We start from the raw sequence: 27,870 nt of genomic DNA, 5'->3' as shown, positions 1-27,870 counted from the left end.
CTAACAGCTTGCCTGCTCTGAATGCAAAGCAGGATGCAAGTGGAAAAGGCGGGGCAGCCACCTGTGAAGGGCGGCCGCTGATGGCATGGCTCTATGTTTCTGAGAGGTCTGGCTTCTCAACCAACCTCCTGACGTGTCCCAGGCAACGCACTGACCTTCCAGATTCCACGGGGAACCTGAGGGAAACGCTGTTTTACTCTCTCTTACAGATAGCGAGATGGACACCCAGAGATGACCACAGTTTGCTCAAAATCACCAATAAGTCAGCTGGGGAACGGAGGACACCAGTTAGGCTGATTCCTGGCCAACCCAGGTTGGCAACAGCCAATCAGCATGTGGTAAGGCATGAGGGGGAACAAACTCAGTTAAAACATCTACCCTCAGACCCACGTGACAATGTGGCATTAAGGTGAAACAGGTGGAAAGAGTCCGGTGATGCTAGGGCCAAGGAGGGGCAGCATGGAGCTGGGGCACATTTACCCTCTGCCAAGCCAGGCCAAGGAAAAAGGCAATTCTTTTATATATATACAATAACATTTTCGTCTCACGTGAGATACTAATGAAAGCATTTTTGATCAATGCACACATAAAACTTAAGTAAAAACACTGAAGCACATTTTTAAGACAGGCCCCAGCCCCTCCTTCCAATCCTCCCTATCCAGGATTTAGGAGCCGAGGGTGTCCTTCACAGAAGCCACCCCACCCCTCAAGAGAAGGAACTATGTCCTCTACCTCCATCCCCTGCCCTCAGGCCCTAGCACAGGGCCTGACACAGAGCTGGCACCTAATAAATACCTGCTGATAAAGTGGGTGGTCTCCACCAGCCCGGACAGCCACCTGCACTGCGCCTGAGACCAGGGCTCCAGGGAGGCCAGCCAGCGCCTTTCCGCCTGGTACTCGTGGCGAAATGGTTCCTAAGTCAACCTACTCCACCTCCTCACAGGGTAATGGGTCCCCTAGGCTTACTACCGCCCGTGCACAGTGAGCTGCTTCCTCGATTGCTTCTACTACACCACCTCTGAGTGTCTGCAGCAGGGTTTATCTCATTAGGCCCTAGCATTCAGGAGCCAGGCTGTGCTTAGCCTACTTAGTCCTGCTGTGATTTCACAGCTGTCAATCATACTTCCCTTCTTCGCGCATGGAGCCCTCACCTTTGAGGATGTGATTGCCTCTAACCACACTCGCCTCAGATTTATGAAGTGGCATTTCCTTTGGTAGCTCAAAACTGAGATGACATAGACACAATTACTAGAAGACTGGGCACCTAATGCAATGACAGTGGCCCAAGTCATGCTAAGAATACAAAGACTTGAAAATGTGTTTAATACAAGTAGGAAGCGTTGTCTAAACGAAATCGAGTGAAGGGCACAGCCACCAACTTTGGTATACAATATTCCCAAAGGCAGCATTTCCCACAGGCCGGGTTGAGACCTAGTAAATGTCTGCTTTGCGGAATGACTGGCCAAAGGAACTGCGGGTGTTACCACCACTGGTGACTTCAAATAGAACACTTAGTGGAGCTCCGTCCCAGGAACGGGGCCTGGACAGGCTGTGACATCCAGCCTGCTCAGGTCCGTCAGTGAAGGCAAAACCCCTTCCATGGCACCGAGAGCCACATCTTTGCATGGGCTCGGCATACTCAAAGGTCTGGGAGATTTCTACATCAAAATCTTTGTCAGCAGTAAAACAAACTCATCCATCACTAAGCTCTGGCCATAGACACTGGCAATTCTCAAATGGTTGCCCAGGATGGAAAAAAAAAAAAAAAAAAGCCGAATTTAATTGAACCTTCAGGAGGAATTTAGCACAGAGGAACAGCTTTATCTGAACTGGAGCACAGCCAGACCTCTGGGTTAATACCCCAACAGGGAGATTCATCAAGGACCTTAACTTTGGATCAGCAGCAATATTTCTGATTTTTTAAAAAATGGACTTTGGAAATTTTCCTTTTTATTCAAATCAATTCTGCCAGCACCATATATGTCAGAGATGCTAATTCTTCAGCTCTATCAGGTAAGTGCCTATAAAGCCTGTAAATGGTTTTAAGCACATGGACCCAGCTGAGGATTCGTTTCATTACACATTCGCTCTGCTGCTGCAAGTCCCGCAGACCTCCAGGGGCAGACGGCGCTACCTGGGCGGGAGCGAATGTGTTAACCGAAATACAGGGGATCAGTTTGGTTCTTTTTCTCCCCGCAGTCTAATCTGAAAGACTGGGGGCCAAGAACTGGCCAAACCCATTTCTGTTTTTGACTTAAATACATGATACTTGAAAGTGGAAAGAGCTATAATACCCACTGTGACATTTGTGCAAGGGGGCTTTTATTTCTGACTTTCCTTATAAATGTTAACTATTTTACTCATGAGGGGAAGTGGCAGGCAGTAAGCAGAGTTGGCTTAAAACTTATTTGGCATTTAAATGTAAAACTCAACACCCCCCTCTCCAAATTAGAATGTTTTAGTAAAACATTTTCGACTTAAAAAAAATGAAGGGGGGGCTCATCTATCAAATTAAGTGAGAAATCCATAAAACACTGGTCATAAACCGTCCTGAAATCCATAAATTTCTATGCTCCCATCTGGAAGCAAATTATTCTGCATATTCTCTAGAATCTCTTAGTTGTGGTATAAAAGGGCAATTCTTATTACTAGAGAATGAAAAAGAAACTAAAATTCAAGATTTATGGGTGAACTGGAGACAGACGTAATTATTCCATCTCCCTCAGGAAGAAAAAGAAAGATAACCAAGCTCGGTCCTCAGCCACCCAAACCTTGAGCCCTCTGTGTGACCGCGCCAGCGCCACTTGAAGGCCTCGACATTCCGGCATCCTTCCGAGGTCCTGAATCACTGACGCGGTTCTGAGCCTCCCTTTTGGGCTGGGAGGCCTGTGGGGCTCGTAAAAATGCACTGTGATGACTATCCTTGAAACGTCTTTAATCTGGTTAGGGAGGCAGGCGGTGCACCAAAACCCAGTACCAACAGTGCCCTGAAGCGCAAATCCGTGCCTGGGGAGAGACGGCCTCTGCGCCTGTGCTGTCTCAGGCCGCTGCCGTCCCGGCCCTGAACTGGCCCCGCTCCTCACCGCCGCCGGCGGCGGGCACCTCCCTACCTCTCAAGCCACTTTATTCTTTTTCTTCAAGTGTACTTATCTGGTTTGTGACAATGTTTTTTCTTTCCTCTTTTTCTTTTTTGGCTACCCTACAGCATATGGAGTTCCCAGGGCCAGGGATCAGATCTGAGACACAGCTGGGACCTATGCAGCAGTGACACCAAATCCCTAACCCACTGTGTCGGGCCGAGGTGCAAACCTGCATCCCAGTGCTCTGGAGACGCTGCCTATCTCATTGCGCCACAGCTGGAACTCCTTCAGTACCTTTTTTTTCTTTTCTTTTTAGGCTGCACCTGCGGCACATGGAATCAGAGCTGTAGCTGCCGGCCTAGGCCACAGCAACTTGGGATCTGAGCCACATCTGCGACCCACACCACAGCTCACAGCAATGCTAAATCTTTAACCCACTGAGCAAGGCCAGGGATCAAACCAGCGTCCTCATGAATACCAATCAGGTTCTTAACCTGAAGAGCTGCAGCAGATGCTGCCTCCTTCAGTATCTTTTAAATATCAGCCACATGCACGTATTATAACTCAAAGAAGAAAAAATTCCCAGGATATAAGAATTTCGTTTCCAGAGTTGGCTTTGCTTAGACTCCTACCCACAGTTGGCTATGGAGGTTGAGACAAACATCCCCTCCAAAGGCACAGAGACAGCTCAAGGCCTCGGGTTTGCCCCCAACCCCCACCCCCTCTACCACAACACTCCGAGTTCCCTGGCATTCTCTCCTGTCCACAAGCCAGCACAGAGGGCTTGGCCTGCCCCTGATGATAAACCTCCCAGGCTCGTCCACCTTCTGCAGTCAGTGAGGGAAGCTATGTGCCCAACGGCAAAATGCAGGACAGCATACGCCCCGCTGCATCCCAGGAACAAGGCACTCACAGGAGGATGGGGAGGTTCAGCTGAAAATCACTAGCTCCAGAACATTTACACAAACCACGCCATTTCAGCTGAGTTTACAACAGCTTCCTGACTGTTTAAATCAGGGCAGGCAAGAACAGACTGCCAGACAAATTGTCATTTGGAGGCCCCTAGTGAGCTTAGGCAGTTTTCCACCTGTCCACATAGATAAACAGGCCGCTGTGAGTAATGGACAGGTTGGCCCTGTGGCGCCGGAGCCTGGGCCATTAGCCCTGCGAGCAAGACGGAGCAGGACGTCTGGAAGAGAGAGCTCAGCGCTGTGGCAGGGGTCTTCAGGCCACAGGCTTTCCTCTTACCCACTGGCTACTCAGCTGGGAGCATCAGAAAGAAGCATCTCTGCAAAGAAAGCAGGACAAGGGAAAGTAAAGGAACCCCGGGCAATGAGGGCAGTGTCTGTGAAAACACAGAGCTGAGAGATAGGAGATGACACTTTTTTTTTTTTTTTTTCCTGGCTGCACCCATGGCACACAGAAATTCCTGGGCCAGGGACTGAACTCGTATCACAGCAGTGACAATGCTGGATCCTTAACAGCTAGGCCACCACTCACATCTTTGAGGGTTCTAGCACAACACTGGCATCCAAAAAAGAGCTCTGCGTGGTTGAGGGTCACAGACTCCAAAGGAAGCCCAAGCAAAGTCCAAGTCAATTGCTTTCCAAGGGTCTCACATACGAAAAAGCCTGTCCCTCGCTAGCTGGCCAGGTAATTACTCAGCTGCCACTCTGGCCACACAGCACATCTCTGAACAAAATAAACTTCTCTGGGGCTTATTCATTTCAAGGAGGAAAAAACACAGAAACATAGTTGCCTTGTGAGAACGTAATGAAGCCAGCCTGCTTTGCTGCACCCCATGGGAGTCCATGGGAGCCAGAGGTGGTGAGGGCTAAAGCAGCGGCAGCAGGTTGGCTGGGCAGCTTTACCAGGAAGGAGAAGATCAGAGGCATCAAAACACTTGGCATCTCAACCTGAACCAGACTGAGGCCTGCATGCACTACCCACATACTAGCCAGGCAACCACACTCCTGGGCACGGCTGACCCCTAGGCAGACACGCCAGATGTAAGTAACATACCTGCCACCCAAAGTCCATTCAGGGTCAGAGAATGTCTGAGGCCAGCAGCATTTCACACACTAACTGAATGTCATTAACTGGAGGGGACCTGTGGTCTTGGCTCCTAAGAAGCAGCACTGAAGGTTGATCAGGCCACCCACCTTAAGATGCCTTTCAGGGCATCAGCAAGCTCCCCTCTGAGTTCCAAACCCACGCTCAAGTGTCCTGACTCCTTGAACACCCTGCAGCTGTCCTCCTCTCACAAGATCTGTTTTCAGCTTCCAGGGCATTTTCTGGTCTAAATAACTTTGAATTCCCTTCCTTTTGCCTTATAATCCTGGTTTTTAGATTTTATTTTTGCTTTGAGCCTGTGAGGCACCCACGGAAATGTATTTCTTAAGACAATGGCCTAGAACCCAACCCCCCTGCAGACCCCACCAGGATGATAATAAGGACAATGATCAACTTTGAGAAATTCTTAGAAATTCAGATTTCATTCTAGTTCAATAGCTAAAAAAAATGTGTGTATGTATAGAGGCATGTGTATACATGTACACAAGTATGTAGGTGTGTACATACATAGGCAGGTACGTATAAAAAGTCATCTGACACAGCTTAACAGAAAAAATCAAGGGGAAAAATGAGATGAGAAAAGCAGGTGGCAATAGTGGCGAAAGAGAAAGGAAGTTTAAAGTCAGGTGAGAAGGTATATTTGTAAGACAAAGCAAGTGTAGAATGGAATTTTTTTATTGGCGCAATGTCGTGTTGGTGTCATGTGAACAACAAAGTGATTCAGTCATACACACATTTGTCTACATGAATACCCATCTCTGTCTACAGGCAGAGACGGGAATTTTAAATTTCTCTCACAGGAGAAGTAACTGCGTACAAACAGAGGACGCTCAGGCGCTCTCTCAAGCTCTGCCAGTACCTGCCTGGCCCCCTTTCTCTCCTCTGAGGGGTCTCCCCAGGCTGCCCCCACAACTGTGGCCCCAGGCCCCACCCTGCCCTATCCCTCTTCTCAGCTTTATTTTTCTCATTAACCCTCTTACCAGCAACTAGCACACTACCCATCTGACTTATTGTCTTCTTTTGGGTCTCTTTCCTCGCTAGCCTTCTAGAAAGTTCCATGAGGCAGGGGATTTTGTCTGTTTTGTTCACTGCTCAACCCCAGTGCTTAGAACAGTGCCTGGAACATAGCAGGTACTCAACAAATTAGTTGAATGAATGAATACTGAAAATAAAAATATACCTCAGTTTTATATTATTCCCAATTATGTGACAATACCTCTACTTGCTTCTCAAATATAAGTATTTAAACTAACATAAGATTAACAACTATTTCCTAAATTATATAAAATCACTCAGTCTGTATCCTACTGATGCCCTTACTAGAAAAAAAAAAAAAAAAAGAAGAGATACAAAACCTGAACCAAAGTATATAAAGGATGTCCCAGCAAGTGTTTCCTTCTTTGATTCTCAGCATTTATATGCACTGGAATAAAAAAGCAAAGTGTAATGACACAAAAAAGAGGAAAAAAGGAAATTCTCATCTTGCTAGGCATTTTACACAGAGCACAAAGGCCCTACATGGTGCCTGATGGCACAGCTAGAAAGGACCAGGTAGTCTGTGAAAGGACCAGTGACAGATACTATGGGTGGTGGCATGTGGTGGGGGGCTAACACCACAAGCAGTAAAATGTTCTGTAGAATATACCAGTGGGTACACCCCAGCAAAAACAGTAAAAAGAACAGAAAAATCCTGGTGGAGAAGGCTAAGAATGAAAGGCCTCTCCTGGAGTTCCCATTGTGGCACAGCAGAAATGAATCTGACTAGGAACCATGAGGTTGCAGGTTCAATCCCTGGCCTTGCTCAGTGGGTTAAGGATCCAGCATTGCCGTGAGCTGTGGTGTAGATCGCAGACCCGGCTTGGATCCCGTGTTGCTGTGGCTCTGGCGTAGGCCGGCAGCTACAGCTCTGATTAGACCCATAGCCTGGGAACCTCCACATGTCACGAGTACAGCCCTAAAAAGCAAAAAAAACAAAAAAAAAAAACAAAAAAAAACAAAAAAAAAACACACACAAAAAACAAACAAACAAAAAACCAAAAAAAACCACAAACAAACAAGCTTCTCCTAGTGCCTCAGTGGGTTAAGGAACTGGCATCGTCACTGCAGTGGTGCAAGTTCTATCCAGGGCTCAGAAGCTTCCACACGCCAAGGGCTCGGCCAGAAAAAGAGAAAGAAAAGTCTCGATGCCACCAGTAAAAATAGGAATGAAGAGGAAATAGACATGAGAAAAGGAGGACGAAGGTAAAAAGAAAGAGCGTGGATGAAACGGGGAGAAAGAGCAGAGAGGACATAAAAGAGATGAAAATAAAAAAGCATGATAAGTAAAAAGACAGGAAAAGCAGCAATGAGAAGCACAGAAAAGCATGAAAATAAGGAAAGAAAACACGAAAATCAGGGTCTCAGATGCCTGCGATGTTAAAGTGAAGGGGTGGCAGCTGGGAGGGCCCCTTCCAGGCCAGGTCCCGGACACCTGGCCCTGCCCAGCAAGCTGTCCAGCAAGAGGCTGATGTTTAAAAAGACCAGGAGAGGAGTTCCTGTCATGGCGCAGTGGAAATGAATTGACTAGGAACTGTGAGGTTGTGGGTTTGATCCCTGGCCTCACTCACTGGGTTGGGGATCCGGCGTTGCCGTGAACTGTGGTGTAGGTCACAGATGTGGCTCTGATCTGGCGTGGCTGTGGCTGTGGCGTAGACCGGTGGCTACAGTTCCAATTAGACCCCTAGCCTGGGAACCTCCATATGCCTCAGGTGCGTCCCTAAAAAGCAAAACAACAACAACAAAAGAGACCAGGAGAGAGGGCAGGGGATCAGGGTGGGGCTGAACACACAATCTTCCTCACTAGCCAACTGCAGGGCCAGCTTATTCACCACACTGTGCTGTTCCTTCCCTTAGCACCCAGGCCATGGAAATGCCTGTAGATATGTATATTTTTTAATTGAGGCTAAAAAAATCACTTGGATTTACCAGCTGCAAAGGCCAAAATTGTTCATGCAGGACTGTCTATAAAAGAAACATGAAAAGCAAAGCAGGAGTTCCCGTTGTGGCACAGTGGTTAACGAATCCGACTAGGAACCATGAGGTTGCGGGTTCGGTTCCTGGCCTTGCTCAGTGGGTTAACGATCTGGCGTTGCTGTGGCTCTGACGAAGGCTGGTGGCTGCAGCTCCAATTCGACCCCTAGCCTGGGAACCTCCATATGCTGCAGGAGCGGCCCAAGAAATGGCAGAAAGACAAAAAAACAAAAAACAAAAACAAAAAGCAAAGCAAAGCCAAAACATCCTCAGTATTAACTAGACTCTCACTTAAATTTAGAGGTTCTAGGAGAAATCCTGTATATACCCAGAAGCAATGTCAACAGACACTCCAGGCTCCAATCTGCTCCAGAGTGTCACATTCTTTGGGGAGGGGGGGTGTTGCTCAGCAAAAATGACTACACAGCCTGCCTGTTTACATGGCAAAGAACAGGGCTTAAGGCAGAGCTGGTGTAGAAAGTTTAGCCATCTTGCATAGAAACTCAAGCCCAAATCTCTCTGTTTTACATTTAAGACGTTCTTCTTGCACACCCAACCCTCAAGGGTTAAAAGCAACTAAAACCTCTGTGGAATTGAACCAATCAGTGTTTCTCTTGATGACATCATGCCTCCAACTGGACAGCTTGCTGGAAAGGGCGAGGTGTCTGGGACCTGGCCTGGAAGGGGGCCCTCCTGGCTGTGGCCACTTCACGGCTCAAGGAGGGAAGGATTCAAGGGCCAAGGGTCCTCTCACCTACCATCTCAGACGAAACCAGGACATTCCCCAAATCCCTGACCAGAAATGATTCGTGCTTTGTACAAAATGCAGACAAACCATGTCCCTGCTCTTCATCCATTTCTCACTAGTTTAATATTTATGAAAGTTGATTATAAAACACAAATTTATCGCTTAAGCCTTCAGCCAAATTCTAAAGGACTCAAATGTTCATGCTAAGCAGACAAGCAGCCTTCTGCGGTTTTCTCTTTCCTAAGCTTCAATCTCATTCAAAGGCAGGTGCATGAGAGACCTATCTGACCCCAAAGACTTTTTATATGTTCACACCACAATCTGACCTGGAGCTTATTTTTGTTCTTCTTGCGTGTTTACTTCAGACGTGAGCTGTCGCTGTACGTGTCCCTGGGGGTGCACTGCGCAGGGATAGAGGCGGGCAATATGGGTAGGTTACTACCCTAGAGTTGGAAGTGGGAGAAGCTTCAAGGTAACTGATGAATTTTCCTGCTTCCCAGCACCCTGCAAATCCATGCCTTCTGGTTCATCTGCAAATGAAGATTAATTCACAATTCCATGCGAGAGCCATGTGCACTGCTCCAGCACACAGCCATCTACGCTTGCTTAGAGTGGACAGAAACCGTGCTGGGCGTGTCTGGATCACTCAGGGTCCCTGCAGGAGAAGAATGGCATATTCGAACTGGGGAGCTGAAGGAGCTTCATAAACAGATTATTTATACAGGTTTGGGTAGGGGACAGAGAGAGTAACCGGGATAGGATCTGGTCAGAGCCAGAGCCCCAGGTCCGGAATGCAGAGAGAATAGCTGTTGGAAAGGGTCTCTCACAGGCCAGGTGGTCTTCAGTGGAGGGACACAGCCAAGTCAAGATTTCCTTGGCCTGGTGATGCAGTCCACACAGGTCAGCCTCCTGGGACACAGAGGTAAGGAAAGAGGGTAGGAAACACGCTGAAGGGCACATGGAAAACTGGAAAACGCCCTACACAGGGTATAACAATGCCCCCCACGCCCCCGTTTTTTTTTTTAGGGCTGTACCTGAGACATATGGAAGTTCTCAGGCTACGGGTTGAACTGGAGCTGCAGCTGCCGGCCTACACCACAGCCACAGCAACATGGGATCCTTAAACCACTGAGCAAGGCCAGGGGTCAAACCTGCATTCTCATGGATACTAGTCGGGTTTGTAACCTGCTGAGCCACAACAGGAACTCCCTAACAGTTGAGGAATCATTTAAAGAACCACAAACAAACTTCATGATACAACCAGGGAACAGAATACTAGGCTTCTTAGGCAAATCCTGCAGGACATCATTTATATGTGGAATATAAAATACGGTACAAATCAAGTTATCCGTAAAACAAAAACAGACTCAGAGACATAGAGAACAAATTTGTGTTTGCCAAGGGGGTGAGGAGGGGGGGAGGACTGGGAGTTTGGGGTTAGCAGATGCAAACTAGTATATGGTGAACGGATAAACAACATGGTCCTACCGGACAGCAAAGGGAGCGCTCCTCAATACCCTGGGGTAAACCATGATGGAAAAGAATATGAAAAAGAATATACACATAGGTATAACCGAGGCACTTTGCTGAACAGCAGAAATTAACATATTGTAAATCAACTTCAATAAAATTTTAATTAAAAAAAACTATACCTTTTAGAATGAGGATCTGACTCTAGATCTTACTGACAATGCTGCAGTGAGATGTCCACAATATGCAGCAATTAGGTAAGAAAAGCAAATTAAAAATCAGTCAATGTACTAGTCAAATTTAGACCCCAATTGGAGTTGTAGCTGCCAGCCTACACCACAGCCACAGCAATGCGGGATCCGAGCCGCATCTGCAACCTACACCGTAGCTCACAGCAACAGTGAATCCTTAACCCACTGAACAAGGCCAGGGATCGAACCCGCAACCTCATGGTTCCTAGTCGCATTCGTTAACCACTGAGTCACGACGGGAAATCCTGGAACACTTTTAATTTAAAAGCAAACTCCATTCCTTCCTTGTTACCACAAGTATAGCAGAAAATAGGGAGACCGGAGTGTCACTAGCAGATATTGTCTTAGAGGGTCTCCCTAACCAGGCCACCTTGTCCAGGTTACTCAACAAGGGCCACAGGAACCCGCCGTGAGGAGCAGGCTGAGTTTGGAGAAAGGGAGTCGTGCCCCATCAGCTGTGCGCGGTCCCCAGCTACATCCAGAGTCAGCCCAACACCCACACCATCAAGTCCATAGCCAGTGCCGGCGGCGACGGAGAGGAGTTTGTCGGAACGATAAACAGTAGCGAGGGCTGCGGAGTGCCCTCTAACCTCTATTCTCTCAGGGAGCCGGCCAGAAAGGCTCATTAATTTCTCAAAGAACAATGGGGGGTGCCTGCCCTACTTTCCGGGCTCCGGGGGCTTTTCCATCCCGGGTGGGGCAGAGGGCTTGGGCTCTACTGCTTCCCGCTGCCCTGCCATGGACCGTCCCCTCAGTGCTGCCCTTTTAAGTTCTGAAGACACTCCGGGGCCCAGCTTTCTCTCCAAAGCTCTAGGCACGATAATAATATTAACACCGACATATTAGGTATTACACAGGTTAGGAACCACGCTGGACACTTGAACATGTATCTAATTGGTACAAACACAGCTTTGTCTGCCAGTTTCACAAACAAGGAGGACAACGCCGAGGCTTCCCGGGCCATCTGCTGATGACGGTGGACCCAGTGGACTCTGTGCTCCTTCCCTGAGCAGCCTGGCCCACTCACACACAGCTCCACCTGTGCTGGGGTCACAGCCGCCCAGGTCCCTGGAGCCTTCCTCTTCCTTCCAGGCCCCAAGGTCAAGAGCTGAGCTAGGCCCAAGCTCCTTCACTATAGGCCCGTCTACATCCTGGGGATCTTTGGAGGACAAAGGAAAAAATGGTCAAGCACAAGACAGAGGCAAAGCAGCCTTCAGGCACAGGGCGAGGGCGGGGAGCAGCTACTAAGACCCTGCTTTAGGGAAATCTGCTCAACCTTGTGTTTAGGGCCCACCAATGGGGGAAACTCTTCAGCGAGAGATATCCACAAAACCTAGTACATATGACTCAGAAACAATGCTGAAGGATTACACCTAAAGGACTCCGTTAATATTTACTATGCAAGCAAAGATTGATCCTCTGAATTCTTTCCAGTAAGACCTCAATTGCCTTTAGCTTTTTCAAATTTAAACTAAAACAGTGCTTCTGGCAGTCAGCCACAGGACAGCCTGGCCCAGGACACCTAGACCTCCAACAGTCCTGGGTTCACTGTAGCCACCGGCAATCTCTACCCGCAAAGGAAGTCTTGGCCTGTGAACCTCCTCTCACTAAGACGCCAAGAGACCACTGACGGACCAGCCCAAACAGCCAACTTCGACCAAGCGGGGCTGTGCCTTGGTGATTTCATGTTTCCTTTGCAGGAGGACATGGTGGAGCCTACACCGTAGCGTGGCAATGCAGCATGACGCCCTACCGACCTCCTGGGGTACAGGATAGGCTCAGGACAGAGCCATTCATTAGACTGGGAAGGCTGTCCTCCATCCAGCCCATTTGAAGGATTCTGACACACTGTGTTGACCGCAAATCAAAGACTCACTTCTCAGCCTCAGTTCAAGATCCTCTCACTGTCTGGTCCAATCTCACTTTCTGCCTGGATTTCTTTTTTTTTTTTTTTTGTCTTTTTGTTGTTGTTGTTGCTATTTCTTGGACCGCTCCCACGGCATATGGAGGTTCCCAGGCTAGGGGTTGAATCGGAGCTGTAGCCACCGGCCTACGCCAGAGCCACAGCAACGCGGGATCCAAGCCGCGTCTGCAACCTACACCACAGCTCACGGCAACGCCGGATCGTTAACCCACTGAGCAAGGGCAGGGACCGAACCCGAAACCTCATGGTTCCTAGTCGGATTCGTTAACCACTGCGCCACGACGGGAACTCCTGCCTGAATTTCTTATTCTCTTAAACACCACACTCTATAGAAACCAATGATCTAAACTCTCCCTGCTCCACGCCTTCGCTCATGCTGTTCTCTTCACCTCAATGCCCTTTCTGCACCCCAGCAGCTTCAATCCGGTTCTCTAATTCAATGTCTCTGTGACCTTTCCCGAAGCCCCGCTCCACCCTCTCAGACCCCAGGTCTCTGCCCACCCAACCCCGCTGAGAGTCTTCTCTATTGACCCCCCTGCCATGTGAGAGAGGACTGTGTTTATCTTACACTTAAGCTGCCTTATCCTATGCTTGGCTGTAAGTTAGTACAACTCTGTATTGAAAAACACAGGTGGAGCTCACCTTCCTACAAACACCCACCATGCTCTCCCAGGGCCCAGGAGCTCTGAGTGCAAAGCGACCTTCCTTAAGCGGCCTGCCATCTGGCAGAGGCTTGCCAACCTAAACAGTGAAAACCTTCTATTGTGCAGGATTTTCCTGTCCCTGTCCCTGGCCAAACAGAGTCCTGAGCCTCATCTTATCTGGAGATGAGTGCTTTAGGAATCGGCCCCATCCTATTCCCACTGGGAATGGGATTAGCTTTGGTTTATGTAACTTTGCAGCTGCGACCTGAATGAGCAGGGCAGGGCACTTAGCCTGGGATTGTTCAAATGGATATGTCAGCTGCGGTGGTCCCCTCCTCTCTGAGAGCTAAATTCATCTCTTGCAAACGTTCTAGGGAGACAGTCCAATTCAAAGTCAGCCTTCTCCTGGCCAGAAGCCTGCAAGGGTAGTCCTGTAACATTCCTCGGGTGTTTACCAATCTGTGAGAGACACATTCTTCTGCTTGTGTCACAGGTCACTGAAAAAACATTCGGACATATATTTCTAACTATTCTCTAACAATGGTTATGAAAGGAACCTGGACCTCAGACTCCAAACGTTTTCTCCTCACACATCTCTCTGTCCTGACTGCCCAGCCCCTGCCCTGCCAGGCTGGATGTGGGATGGGCAGGACGCTTCTGCCAGGAGAACATGCGATCTTCCGGGGAAACAAAGCAAGAGGAATCATGGAGCAGAGGGAAACAACACTCTCCCTCTGATCCCCTTTCAGCAGCTTCTCCCAAGGCCCTCCCCTTAGCCTGCCCAGCTCTCCTCTTCCTCCTGCAGGCCCTCAGGAGGTGCTCCAGCTTTCCCGAAGCATCTTCAGCATGAGCCCGGCTCCCGAAGTGGGCTGACGGGATCCAAATATTTCCAAGCAGCATGTCATTCCTAGGAAGTGCCCCTCCCTGGGCCCTGCTCTGCTGGGGCCCCCACCCTACAGATTAACCAAGAGTGGACCTGTCTTCTGCCAGCCAGGCAGGAAGAGCCCCTGCCCTGGATCCCTGGGGCCTGCCCCCCTCACAGCCGTCAGAAACACTCTGGTCTCCATGAGGAGGAGCCAGGGAGACCCCGGCCCACATCTTGGTCCCAGGAGTTGGCGCACAGCAGAGCCCGGGGGACTTGGCCTGTCCCGTGGCCTTACCTCATCCCACTCCGAGGCAAAGGAAGGCGACTTCTCCAGCCTCTTCTTGCCGATGCTGCAGTTGGATAAGGACTCGCTCCGGCTCCCCATCGTCGCGTCCTCTGTGGGTGAGCAGGTCAGCAGATCAGAGTCAGACTTGGACAAGCTGCGGCTGAGTTTGAGCTCCGCTTTGGGTCTGCTGGTGGGAGGGGCTCGGCTTCTGGCCCCGCTCCGGTCTCCTTCTTCCTCGGCACCGCCAGGGCGCGTTGATGCCGTGCGAGGCAGAGTTTCGGGATGTGTCTGGCGGTGGGTGGTGGGCAGACTCGTGGGGTAGCCCGCTCTCTTGCTCTGGTCCAGCACGCGGGCCGGGGAGGCCCCGGCAGCAGGCACGCCCGTCTCCTCCAGCTGCATGCTGGCCCCGGGGCAGGCGCCCTGAGCGGGGGACCCTTCTGAATGGCTCTGGCCAGGGGCTGAGAGCAGCTGGAAAGGGTCCTGCCCCACCTCGCACACGGGGGAGGAGCCGTGGAGGAGACCTGAGAACTGCTCAGGGACCTGCCCGTCCTGGCCCTCCGCAGAGTCCTGGCTCCGGCTGCCGCTGCTCCGCCTGCGGTCTTGGAGTGGACGGAGAGACAGAGAAACACAAAATTAAACGTGGCAAAAATCAACAAAGTTCCAACGCAGCGAGCGTACAGCTGGCCAAGCAGAGGAATTCAGAGGCAGCGGGAAAGAGAGAGGCTGGACAGGCTGGGGAGAGGCAGGGGGAGAGAAGAGGACAGAGGAAGGAAGAAAACAGTTTCATATTGTTCTTAATGTCCAATTTGTGCCCAAAGTCAGAGATTTATGAAATTCCAAACACTGGCCTGATAAACGCTAACTGGCAGCGCTCTCGCTGTTAGATTTCTGTTAACATTAACGACTAGACCTTGCTATAAAAGGCGAGAAGAGGTGCTAACTGCATCCTCCACAAGTGAGGGGAGAGAGAGTGAGTTCAAAGCGAGAGAGAGAAAGTGAGAGAGGGAGGGGGCGGGAGGGCGCCAGCCAGCAAGCACGAGGCGCGAGACTCACTCCTGGAACATCTGATACATTTCCATGAAGGCCAAGTGGTATTTAGAGCCGCCCGCCTGCCCGCCCGCCCTCCCTTCCTCTGGCAAGCGGCACCAGAGAGAAAAAAAATGGAAGTCATGGTCCACAACCTGCGACTTCTGGAATTCCTTAACCCAATGTGCAAAACAAAACAGAGAGAAATAACTGCTTCCTTCCTCAGACGGGGGCGATTCCGAGTTCCACGCCTCATCCTTCCTTCCTCAGGGAGCACAGGCTTCTCTCTTTTTTTTTTTTTTTTTTGGAGAATGTGCACGTCTTACTCCTTCCAAAGCCACCCAGCTGCTCCTATTTGTTTAAGTTTAACTTTAGTTGATCCACTGAAATCAAAATGGTCTGATCTGTCAGTGCCAAGAGACACGTGCAGTTCTCTCAGGCCGTCCTCATCTCCCAGCTACCACTGTCCCCTCACCCAAAGTATCAAACGCCTCTGCCCTGAGCATAAATAACTGACCAAATCAGAGTCCAACATCAGTATCACCCCGGGACACCCAAGGGCTCGCTGTGCATTGACTCCCAGACCCACTAGAGATTTAAACCCACATCAGCAGGCTAGGTAACAACCCTGCATCCAGCACGAGCACACACTCCAAGACTAATAATCAACTGTACTTTCTCTGAAAGTGGAATCTCTGGGATATGCACCAGATGATTCCTCAATCTGCCTAAAGTGCCCCAAACTGTTCATGAGATCAGAGAATCTCGGAACCCAAAGGGTCAAGTTCAACTATTTTTGCAAATGAGAAATCTCAGGCCCTCAGTGGTCTGTCTGAGGTGGGGCAGTGGGGGTGGAGAAGGCATTAACCCAGGCGTCTGGACACCTGGCTCTGGTCCTGGCTGTGCTGCTCTTGCTGTGTGGCCTTGGCAGTGATCTCAAACTTTGCTGGGCTTCACTATCTAAAATAAGGAGGTTGGCTGCGTGGTCCTTAAAAACCCCTTTTATGATCTGCTAGTGATGAGAATCCAAGGCTCCACCACCCCGGGCTGGCTCCCTTCCCTTTGGCGGTGCTAGAGAGCCCTGCCTAGGGGCCTCTCCCAGACTCCCTCTCACCAGGTGGCTGCAGCCCCCAGGACCCTTCTTGGAGTTCAATTCTGCCACTGAACAGGCAACCGGGCGGAGTGGGGCAGTGGCGCCATCCAAGCACAATGCTGGTGTCCCAAGACCATGTCGAAAGGACCCCAAGCACAAGCTTTCCAATGAGCTTGTCACCTGAGGCCTCAGCAGGGATGTGGCTCCATGCTGCCCACCCTCTCAGAAGGACCGGTTCAGTCTCCACAGCTCAGCTCTTGGCAAGTGTGCAGAGGCTGCAGAGGGGGCAGCCAGCTAGCTCTGCTTCACGGCTCCGATGGCTTATCCACAGGAGCCTAGGAGGATGAACTTTGGCATCTCCTTCCGCTACACTTGACTGCTTGAGGACTTTCACACCCCAAACTCGCAAACCCTGCACCCCAAAGGCCCAGTTCAGAGCAGTGAACAAGCACTGAACAGCCTGAATCACATCTCTAGGGAAGAAGTGATGCGTGCACGAGAGTTCCACACAGCTTAACTCAGGCCCCAGGAAGCCCCAACCTCAGGGCTCTGAAGACCACAGAAGACAGCTGACAGCCTGAGCAGAGCTGCCTTGTGCTGCTGCTCAGTGGGTCCACGTGACTGTCTAGGGGTGGGTCAGGCCAACAGGGCTTGCTAGGAGAAGCTGATGGGGAGCGTCAGCTAACGTGCAAAATTTGCCACCTCTAGGACTATATCCTTTTTTTCTTGGCTGCACCCGCAGCATGTGAAAGTTCCCTGGCCAGGGATTGAACCCTCGCCACAGCAGTGACCTGAGCCACTGCAGTGACAACACTGGATCCTTAACCCACTGAGCCACATGGCAACTTCCCTCTAGGGCTATGTTCTAATGGCCAACTTCCTACAGATTCTGGCCCACAGGGCCTTGTCCTCTGACTGCATTTGAACACAAAAGAGGACTTTGGTAACAAGAATACAGGCTTCTATTCCTTTGCATCAGCTTCTTAACAATTTTTTTTGAGGAGATGGGAGTCCAACAATGGAAACGAATCTGACTAGCATCCTTGAGGACCCAGTTTGATCCCTGGCCTTGCTCAGTGGGTTAAGCATCCGGCACTGCTGTGAGCTGTGGTGTAGGTTGCAGATGCAGCTCAGATCCCGAGTTGCTATGGCTGTGGCACAGGCTGGCAGCTGTAGTTCAGATTCGACCCCTAGCATGAGAACCTTCATATGCTGCTGGTTCGGCCCTAAAAAGACAAAAGAAAAAAAGAAAAACACCACAGTCCAGAACTGCGAGCCCGCCGGGCTCACACTGCCTGGGTGGACCTCAGAACCCAGGCCACAGGGAATGTTCTGACTGTTGCTGTGGGAGCCAACAAAGAAGGCCCTGTCTACCAGCCACGCACTCAATGAAGAAAGAGAGACAGATGCCAGGAGCTCAATACCAGACAGATGCTGGAGGAAGGAAGTGGGCAGAAAGAAGGAGTGGAAACTTGCGGAAGGAGGAAATATGCGAAGGGCAAGAATTTCTGAGGGTCATAATCCCATTAGAGAAACCACAATCCAGCAGAGAATGAGAAATCATGGAAAGGGATTCTTATAATGACACGACCTCCCCAGGCAACTCCCTAAGAAAGACACCTTGGGATTTGAAAAGCTTTTGTCAAGATCTAAGAGCCTCTGGATCTCAATAAGCTGGTATTGTCTTTCCTATAAAAATCAGTATCCAGAGCTAAACTAGATTTCCCGGGAAAGCAACGAGTGGGAAAAGATCTACTCAATGGTCCTTTTCTTCTGTAAAGTTGGGATAACACTAGGTCTCTAAGGGATAAGGTGTTAACAATACAACGCACTGATCAAAAGCTGGATCTTGAGCAAATTACTTAACCTCCCTGGGCCTGGTATTCTCTTCCATAATTTCAGGATTTTGTTTTGTTTGTTTTTTTAGGACAGCACCAGCAGCATATGGAGGTTCCCAGGCTAGGGGTCGAATCGGAGCTGCAGCTGCTGGCCTATGCCAGAGTCACAGCAACGCAGGATCCGAGCTGTGTCTGCGACCTACACCACAGCTCACAGCCACGCCGGATCCTTAACCCACTGAGCGATGCCAGGGATTGAACCTGCATCCTCACTGGATGCTAGTCAGATTCGTTTCTGCTGAGTCACAACAGGAACTCCAAATTTCAGGATCTTGATAATACTTATTTCACCACAGATTGTTATGAGGATTAAATGATCTGTGTAGAGCACTTAGAACCATGCCTGGCACATGCCAGCTCTCAATGGATGTTAACACTTGTAATTATCCTCCACACAGGATCCATCACAACTTTTTCTTCCCTTTTCTGGCCACATCCACGGCATGCAGAAATTCTGGGATCAGGAAGCAAACCCAAGTCACAGCAGTGCCAATGCTGGATCCTTCACCGCTGAGCCGCCAGGGAACTCCTACAACTTATTTTGCTCACAGATGAGACCAACTACTCCTCTGCTCCTCACAGGTTTGTCACAGGATCATCAATGATAATGTACAAGACAAGTGCCAACATCCATTGCCTTCATCATCCTTACAACTCTCAGTAGCAGGAGGGGACAGAAGGGGATCCAGTGAGGCAGGCCCCAGAACTGTCACTGTGACCACCCATCCCATCAATAAGCATGTCCAAAGTGCCTGTCTTCAGGAGGCACCAGAGACAGAGAGACAAAGACATTGGACCTGCTCCAAGAGCTTGCCAGCATCTAGAGAAATTCCTAGACTCCAAGGCAAAGATAGATACGTGCTTTAAGAAAAGTATAAGCCACAGGCACAGTGAGCAGAAAGGGGAGTATGATGGAACCAGGAGGCTTCTCAGAAGAGGTGGATTTTGAGCTAGGCATGGATAGGACGAAAGACCTTGACAGGCTTAAAGCGAAGTGGAAACACTAGCAAAATCAGAGACATGAACCCTGTGCCCAGGGACTGGTGGGCTGGCAGGCTCGCAGAAGAGAACCCTCGGGCCCACGGCCTTCCTTCAACTGAGTCCATGTGCCCCCACCTTGGAGGAGGGAGCCATAGGCTGCCTAGCCCCCTCCCACACTTCCCTTAGCCGCCTCACAACCTGCCCTTCGGAGGGGAACAGAGGGATAGGACGCAGGAGGCTGTCCCAACTCTCCGCGAGGCCAGGCACCCCCTGGGCGGCAGCAGCACACGGCGGCATGCTCACCTCCAGTCCCTTCCTGTTTGGTTCATTCTGGGTGGTGATCTTCCTTTCACCCTGTGAGCGCTGCAGCAAGGGGTCTTCTGTGCTGCATTTTAATCGCTCTGATGATTCAAGGTATCTCAGGGGCTTTGAGTAATAACATTTGAACATTTGCACATTTTCAGTCACCTCTGCCCATTTAAATTAGGGCTGAAAACTGTGGCTTGAGTGAGGACATGCCAAGTGAGACCAACGGTCAGACCCAGAGGAGAAGGCTGGGGTACTGTTTCCCAGACTGTCCTTTCTTTGTTCCCTTAGGACTGGAACCTTCCAGCTGTTTAGTCACTGTGGTGAGCATCACAAACCAGGTGTCCAGGAAACTTGTAAGCCCACGGCTGCTCTGGAGTCACCATGCTTTCCGTGGAAAAGATGTGATGGGTGAGCTGTGCAGGCGCTGGTTGGGGACAGTGATCTGACACGACTGACAAGCCAAGGGTCCCTGCTGGCCGGCGGCAACCAGAGAATCAGAACAAGAGCTGGACCAGGATTCAAGAGGCCCAGCCCTGTGACCTTTCCTCTCTGGGGCTCCTCGAAAAACTGAGCGGCTGGGACGCACTCTCTAGGGCTTTGAGACTTAGTACGGTTTGAACCTGTGATTAGACGCCCTCGGTTCCTTTCCAGCTCTGTGACGTTCAAGCATGAGCAGCAGCAGGGCTGCGGGGGAAATGGTTTAACCTCGTGGTTAAACAGCCTTTGGATTCAGCCACGCTATGGCTTAAGGGCCAGCTCTAATGCCTAACTTTTTCTTCCCTGTCTATTAAACAGGGATAAAAATAGCCTCTACTCGGAAGATCTGTTTTGAAATACTCAATGACCTAAGCAGTGTAAATGAACTCAGCACATGGCTGGCCCATAAGAAGCACTCAGTTAATGGAAGCTGCCATCATTACCATCATATTTCACTTACGACCAATTTCAAACTGCTCTTCAAGCTAACACTGCACACACAGTCTGGTTTCCTTTCTCCTGACTCCACAAGGGAGACTGGTTTTTCTAAGTGGCCCTGTAAACCAAGGAGACTAAAACGCAACTGTCAGAGGAGGCCCAGTCATCTTGCAAGTAGGCTCTGGGTGATGCATAACAGCACCATGGAGAAGCCTGAGGTTAGGACCCTCCTCCAGCCACAGCAGCACCCAGGAGTACAGCCAGCTTGGGGACTCAGGACTGGTCTACCTTGACTTGGTCCTGATTATCTCACATCTCCTGTCTTTCCTTAAACTCCCCCTGAAGAGTCTGGTGTGGACCTCTGGCCACCCAGACCCCTGATGCAGTGGTACCAGCTCCGCGTGGATCAGTTTCCAACCAGCCATGATACATAAGCAGGCCTGATTTAACAGCACACTTGCCATCTCTGTTTGCCTTGATCTTCTGCCAGTTCCTACACTGGGTATTCAAAACCATTTGCTTTCTCTTCTCCAGTTGCTGGAATGTTGAGCCCTGTTGAACACCCAAGAAACAACTGACTCCTCTACCAATTTATTGAACTCAGCTGTCTTCCAATAGCTGCAAAGTATTCGGTACTTTTACTCTGCGCCAGACACTGTGCTGAGCATATTCTTTAACATGCACAGTAATGGTGGGGGCAGGATCTGCATTTCTACTTTACCTGTAGGAACTTAAAGAGGTTCAAAGACTTCCTCAAAGCCACCAGCCAAAAGTGGTAGAGTAGGAATTCAAACGCGAGCCTGACTACTGGGCTCAGCCACCCTTTGATGCACCGCTTGCTTCTATTTACCTCTTGAAAACTACAATATCACCGTAAGAGCAACTCCTCATCTCTTCCATGCTTTTCACATTGTCATCTTGCTCATGTGCTTACACTCTTAAAGAGGTTCCCAGGCTAGGGGTCCAATTGGAGCCACGGCTGCCGGCCACAGCCACAGCCATGCCAGATCCGAGCCACGTCTGCAACCTACACCACAGCTCACAGCAATGCTGGATCCTCAACCCACTGAGCGAGCCCAGGGATCAAACCCACAACCTCATGGTCACTAGTTGGATTTGTTTCTGCTGCACCACGACGGGAACTCCATATGCTTACACACTTCAGGGAAAATTTTTTGAGAAGATTTAGCTCAAACTTCTTTAATATTCTCAACATTATGTCAAAACTGGGAGATAATCTCCCCTCTTCCCACTTGTCTCAGAGAAATACCTCCCCATCCAGGAGCACCAAGGGCCTTCTAACTCTCCAGTTCTCTTTAGCCTTTGACACTGTTTACCAATTATCCCCCGGGCACCCTCTCCCTCCTCCCTGGTCACAGGATTTTTTTTTTTTTTTTTGCCTTTTCTAGGGCGGCACCCACAACATATGGAGGTTCCCAGGGTAGGGGTCTAATCGGAGCTGTAGCCGCTGGCCCACGCCAGAGCCACAGCAACCCACTGAACAAGGCCAGGGATTGAACCCAAAACTTCATGGTTCCTAGTCGGATTCGTTAACCACTGAGCCATGACGGGAACTCCAACCCCAAGATTTTTAACATTTAAAAACAAAATTGTGGCCGCACCCACAGTATAGAGAAATTCCCTGGCCAAGGATCAAACCTGCACATGCCAGGCTGTAACCAGAGCCATCCGATGACAACGATGGATCCTTAATTCCATGTAAATTCTAATCTTGACTTCTTCAATCTCTCTAGTCCTTCCCTCAGCAACCGATTCTCTCTTATGTAAACCATCACCTCAGTGGGGATGCTTTATGAACCTGTATTTCTAGGCATTACATCTCTCTTGAATGTCAGACGCACATTTCGAAGTGTTTGTGGAATATCTCTATCTGGATATGCTGATACCTGAAGCACCTCAAACTTAACATACTCAAAACCAAATTTAACACAGTTCCTCAAATGCGTCCCTCCCTTGATCTCGTTTCTGTTCGCTGCATAATATTTCCCCAATAACCAGACTCAAGACCTTTTACTCCTCAGTACCCTCTCCTCCTCAGTCACCCATATTTGGCTGTAAGATCCTGTTGATGCTCCCTCTTCAATCCCTCTTGCTGTCCAGATCCTTCCCATCTCATCCCCTAGTTCGGGCCCTATTGCCTTCAAGAGATTCTTTGAAGTTTCTTGACTTCAGGGTATTCCTGACTCGAGTCTCCCAACTGCAATCCCTGACTGAAAATATTCAGAAAAAAATTCCAGAAAGTTCCAAAAAGCAAAACTTGAATTTGCCATGTGTCAGCAACTACTTAACGTAGCATTTGCAGTGTATTAGGTATTATAAGTAATCTAGAGATGATTTAAAGTATCTGGGAGGACACAGGCAGGTTACATACAAAATCTATGCCGCTTTATATAAGGGGCTTGAGCATCTATGGACTTTGGTATCTGTGGGGGAGGGTATCCTAGAACCAATCCCCCGAGAATCCCGAGGGATGACTGTCCTTAAAGTGGGGCTTCTAATCTGCCACCTCATTCAAAAACTTTCAACAATACTTTACTGTCTTGGGAATAAAGACTGACATCTGAGATCCAATATTCTGAGACCAGTTCTTTGTTCCAGCCAAACTGGATTATTTACCGTTCTCCACACATGCTCTCTATCGTCTCCCATCATCTGTTATTTATGCCCCTCCCTCTGCCTGGAATGCCCTCTTCTTCCTCCTTATTTCTGCTCATCAAGTAGAATTCTCTATTTTGGGGTTCAGCTCAAATGCACTTCCTCCATAAAGCCATCCCTGACCTCTCACACTGACGTAATTTAACCCTCTTTTGAACTCCAAAATTACTTTCATAGCACTTTATATGAATTTAACACATTCTGTCTTTTTATGATTATTTTACATGTCTTATATATACACTTGTACATAAGTGGCTGTTGATACATTTGGTGGAAGAAAATATAGACGCATAGTTCACAGAGCTTGGATTTGATCCATAATGGAAAGAAAAGTGAACTATTCCAACTCAGAAACATAAATTGACAAGAGCAAGCCAGTTACTTGGCTTCCGGCAGGAGCTCCTCTGTCGCAAGGGGTGAGAGAAGAGCAAGCTGCTGAAGAGGGAGCTTAACTGTTCCACTCTCTCATTTACATGTTTTGCTTTGGGAAAAGCACTCAAATTGACTCCTAGGCGTCTGCATGGAAGGCTAGCAGGGACTTCCAGGGAAAGATGGTGGGCTGTATACAGGCACTTACTGAAACCTTCTTCCTGAAGTCTTACTAAACTAACATAACAGTTAGACTTCTACTAAAAGGTGTGCAGATGAAAGCACACCTGAGAAAACTCAATCCCAAGCTGGCAAAGGGCAAGGCCAAAACTCACACTGTGGAATCCCCCAAAGGCCCCGAGACTGGCAGCACTTGGGCGGTGGGAGTAGAGGGAGAAGCCAAAGTACCATTTCCCCCCATCCCTGAAGAATAAGGTCTTCATACTCAAACTTCACACAGACCTAAATGCATGGCTCTCGGGAACACGAGACGGCATCTTAAACCTCAGAAGTACAGCTGTGAGTCCACACAGGTCCCTGTCTTCCCATCACTGTCCTAAGCTGAGTAGCCACTTCACCAGGACCTAAGCACCACAGTGGATGCTGCAGGAAAGCACCTCAGAAAACAATGACTCCTAGAGCCCCTGGCTACTTTCCTAATTGTTACCAATCCTGGGAAGTTGCCCTCTGTTTCTCTGAGCAGTAGCATGTTCTACTCTTGCAGGACTCTTTGCCCAACGTCCAGTGGGCAAAGGGTTAAACACTAAAGAGAAACGTGATTGTGCTCCATGAACCACTGCTTTGTTATGCTAGTCCTGCATAAAGATTTCAGAAGATTTTTTTTCCTACATTTGAAACAAGGGAAATACCAGAGGAATACCTAGTTGGATAAAACGACCATAAAACCATCTGGGCCTGGTGCTTTTGGGAGGATGGGCTTTCTAGTTGTTAGTTTTTGTCATTTCTACAGACACAACTGGCATTTATGGGTGGGAAAACCCTTCACTGTGAGGGTTTGTCCTGCCTGGTGCAAGATGCTTGGCATTCCTGGGCACCAGGCACTAAATACCAGTGCTAACCCCTCTTCAACTAGTCACTGTGATGGACCAATGACTCACCAGACAGTTCATCCCCAGAGGACAGTAGTAACTCCAACCAAATAAAGTTTATTCCTATATCTTCTTTCTATTAATTTAAAAAAACTCTAAATTTGTGGTTTCATATATATACACACACACACATATATATATATATATATATATATATATATATTTCTTATATTATTCCTACATGTTATGTTTCCCTTTTCTTTCTTTCTTTTTCTTTTTTTTTTTTTTTTGCTTTTTAGGCCCACATCCACAGCATATGGAAGTTCCCAGGCTAGGGATCGAATCGGAGCTGCAGCTGTCGGCCCACACCACAGCTCACAGCAACACCGGATCCTTAACTCACTGAGCAAGGCCAGGATCGAACCCACATCCTCACGGATCCTAGTTGTGTTCATTAACTGCTAAGCCATGAAGGGAACTTCCTACCATTAATTTCTAAGTAGGAAAATAGAAAGAAAAAAAGATAGGCAATTCATAGTCTAAATATAAAATACTAATCAGTAAGATAAGATGCTCAGTTTCACTAGGTGAGGCAAATGTCCATTTCAAAAGTCACGTTTTTTGCTTACCATGGTGAAAGACATTAAAAGATGAGAGCATTCTGTGTTGACAAAGGTGTGGGATGAGAGCATGCTCACGCACCACTACAAAGGACCCTGTGGCTCTACTGATTTAAATCTAGACATGTACCTACACTTTGACCTGCTAATTCTACTTTCTGTCAATGTCTTTTAATTTTTCTGTTGGTTTAGTTTATTTATTTGGCTGCACCCATAGCATACAGAAGTTCCCAGGCCAGGGATCGAACCAATGCCACAGCATCGACCAGAGTCATTGCAGTGACGATGCTGGAACCTTAACCTGCTGAGTCACAAGGGAATTCCTGTTAATGTCTTTTCTGGAAATACTCTTTTTTTTTTTTTTTTTAGCTTTTTAGGGCTGCACCCATGGCACATGTAGGTTCCCAGGCTAGGGGTCGAATCAGAGCTGCAGCCACTGGCCTATGCCACAGCCACAGCAATGCAAGATCTGAGCCACGTCTGCAACCTACACCACAGCTCACCGCAAAGCCAGATCCTTAAGCCACTGAGCAAGGTCAGGGATCAAACCCGCATCCTCATGGATCCTAGTGGGGTTCGTTAACCACTGAGCCACAAGCGGAACTCCGAGAAAGACTCTTATATGCATGTAAGAATGTGTTTCTGGAAGGACCACAGTAGCATTAATTTGTAACAGAAAAATAATACTGAAGGCTAGAATAGAAAAATGAGTCATGGGAGGAGCTCCCAGAGTGGCTCAGCAGAAACAAATCTGACTAGCATCCATGAGGATGCAGGTTCAATCCCTGCCCTTGCTAGGTGAGTTAAGAATCTGGCACTGCTGTGAGCTGTGGTGTAAATCACAGACGCAGCCGGGATCTGGTGTTTCTGTGGTATAGGCTGGCAGCTACAGCTCCGATTCGACCCCTAGCTGGGAACCTCCATATGTAGTAACTACAGGCCTTAAAAAAAAAAAAAAAAAAAGTTATAGGATATTTAACCACAAATGAAAAAGAATGCAGAATATTTTTAGAACAGTGGCAAAATTGTATTTATGATCTATAAACAAGGTAGACTGAAAAAAAAAGTTTGTAAAATGTGATCCTATTTTAGGCTAAAAACAAAACAATTTTACATGGTCGCTTTTACATAAAGACAGCCAATGGCCTGAAACATAAATATGATTCTATTTTAGACTAAAAACAAACAACAATCTCACATGGTCATTTTTTTAGCTGCATCCACAGCATGTGGAAGTTCCCAGGCCAGGGATCGAACCCCTGCTACAGTGTCACTGAGGAGCTGCAGTGACAAGGATGGCTCCTTAACCTGCTGAACCACAAGAAAACTCCTCACACGGTCATTTTTATATACAGACAGCCAACAGCCTGACTCATACAACACACTTTCAAACCATGGCCACTTCTGACAGCTGTGAGTAGCAGAGAGGTGAGAAGAAGCTGTGCATTTTATTTGTATTCGCTTTTGCATCATTTGAAAATTTTCTTTCCCGTGAGCTAAAGTAAATGTAATTTTAGAATGTAATTTTAAAAAAACTCCTTTCCCACCCTTCACATTGTAGTTTCTTGAATTATAAAGGAGGAGCTGAAAGCTCTGGAAGTCTCCTTAACATGGCCTTTTTGAAAACTGATGAATTCATTCATAAAAGCTGCCTAAGATAATGACACCAGTGAAAAGCAGGCGAAAGTTAATACGTACTAATGCACAACATCATCCGCTGACTTGCCTCACTCTGAGCCATCCTAGCAGCCACTTCTTCCAGGCTACTGGGAAACTGGCAAAGCCCATTTTCATATTTAATGTCTTGACTCTTTTGTCTGAAAGCTCTCTGAGTGATCCAAGCAGCTAGCCTGGAGGCAGGCACGCCTCACATGCTGAGGTTCAATTAAATCGGCTTCCTGTACCACCCACTCTCAACAGTGAGTCCAAATGGAGAGCTGAAAGAAACCAAGGCAAAGAAGGACTAGATGTGAGGTTGAAAGTCCTCCTTTGGGGTTCTCTCCTTAACCTGGAGATTTCTTTTTCTTTTTCGTTTTTAATTTTTTTGGCTGTACCCATGGCAAGCAGAAGTTCCTGGGCCAGGGACTGAATCCAAGCCGCAGTCATAACCAAAGCCACAGCAGTGACAACACTGAGTCCTTAGCCTGCTGAGCCACCAGGGAACTCCTCAACCTGGAGATTCCTTAACCTGAGGATAGAAAATTCCTATCAAGGGTACATGGTCCCATTTATGAAGTTCATCTGACTTCTCCCTTTCCTTTCAAAGGCTGAACCAGCAGCTCTCTTAGGTGTGGTTCCAGATCAAGCCTCTGAAGAGAAAGAATGAGAGTTCCCCCTCCATGAGGCTAAAGAACCACTAAGAACCTCACTAAGAACCACTTTCGAACAGAGCATTAAATTAACTGAGAACTTGTTCTTTAAGGTCTAATTTCAGTATGATTTATTATTAAACAACCAGAGAAGCCATCGGTGCTCTACTGCACTCTTTCTAAAGGTTTTAATTAAAAAACCTGCCAAATGTTACTGGAAGACACAATACAGTTAAGATATCAATTCTTCCCAAACTGATTCAACACAATTCCAT

The 27,870-nt window shown here is 48.4% G+C and overlaps 1 protein-coding gene across 4 annotated transcripts in view; it reads right to left on the bottom strand.

The window, feature by feature from the left end:
• The window catches only part of ANKS1A (ankyrin repeat and sterile alpha motif domain containing 1A), a 181,234-nt gene that overhangs the window by 51,334 nt on the left and 102,030 nt on the right, over positions 1–27,870 (bottom strand). For all 4 annotated transcript variants that reach the window (XM_047794483.1, XM_047794480.1, XM_047794484.1 and 1 more), the window contains one exon: positions 14,360–14,949. In XM_047794483.1, the coding sequence (XP_047650439.1) occupies positions 14,360–14,949 (590 nt within the window). The remainder of the gene's footprint in view (positions 1–14,359; positions 14,950–27,870) is intronic.

Source organism: Phacochoerus africanus, chromosome 9, assembly GCF_016906955.1.
Source record: "Phacochoerus africanus isolate WHEZ1 chromosome 9, ROS_Pafr_v1, whole genome shotgun sequence".
Taxonomy (NCBI): Eukaryota; Metazoa; Chordata; class Mammalia; order Artiodactyla; family Suidae; genus Phacochoerus; species Phacochoerus africanus.
The sequence above is the reverse complement of the archived record's forward strand: the minus strand, read 5'-3'. Positions and strand labels throughout refer to the sequence as shown.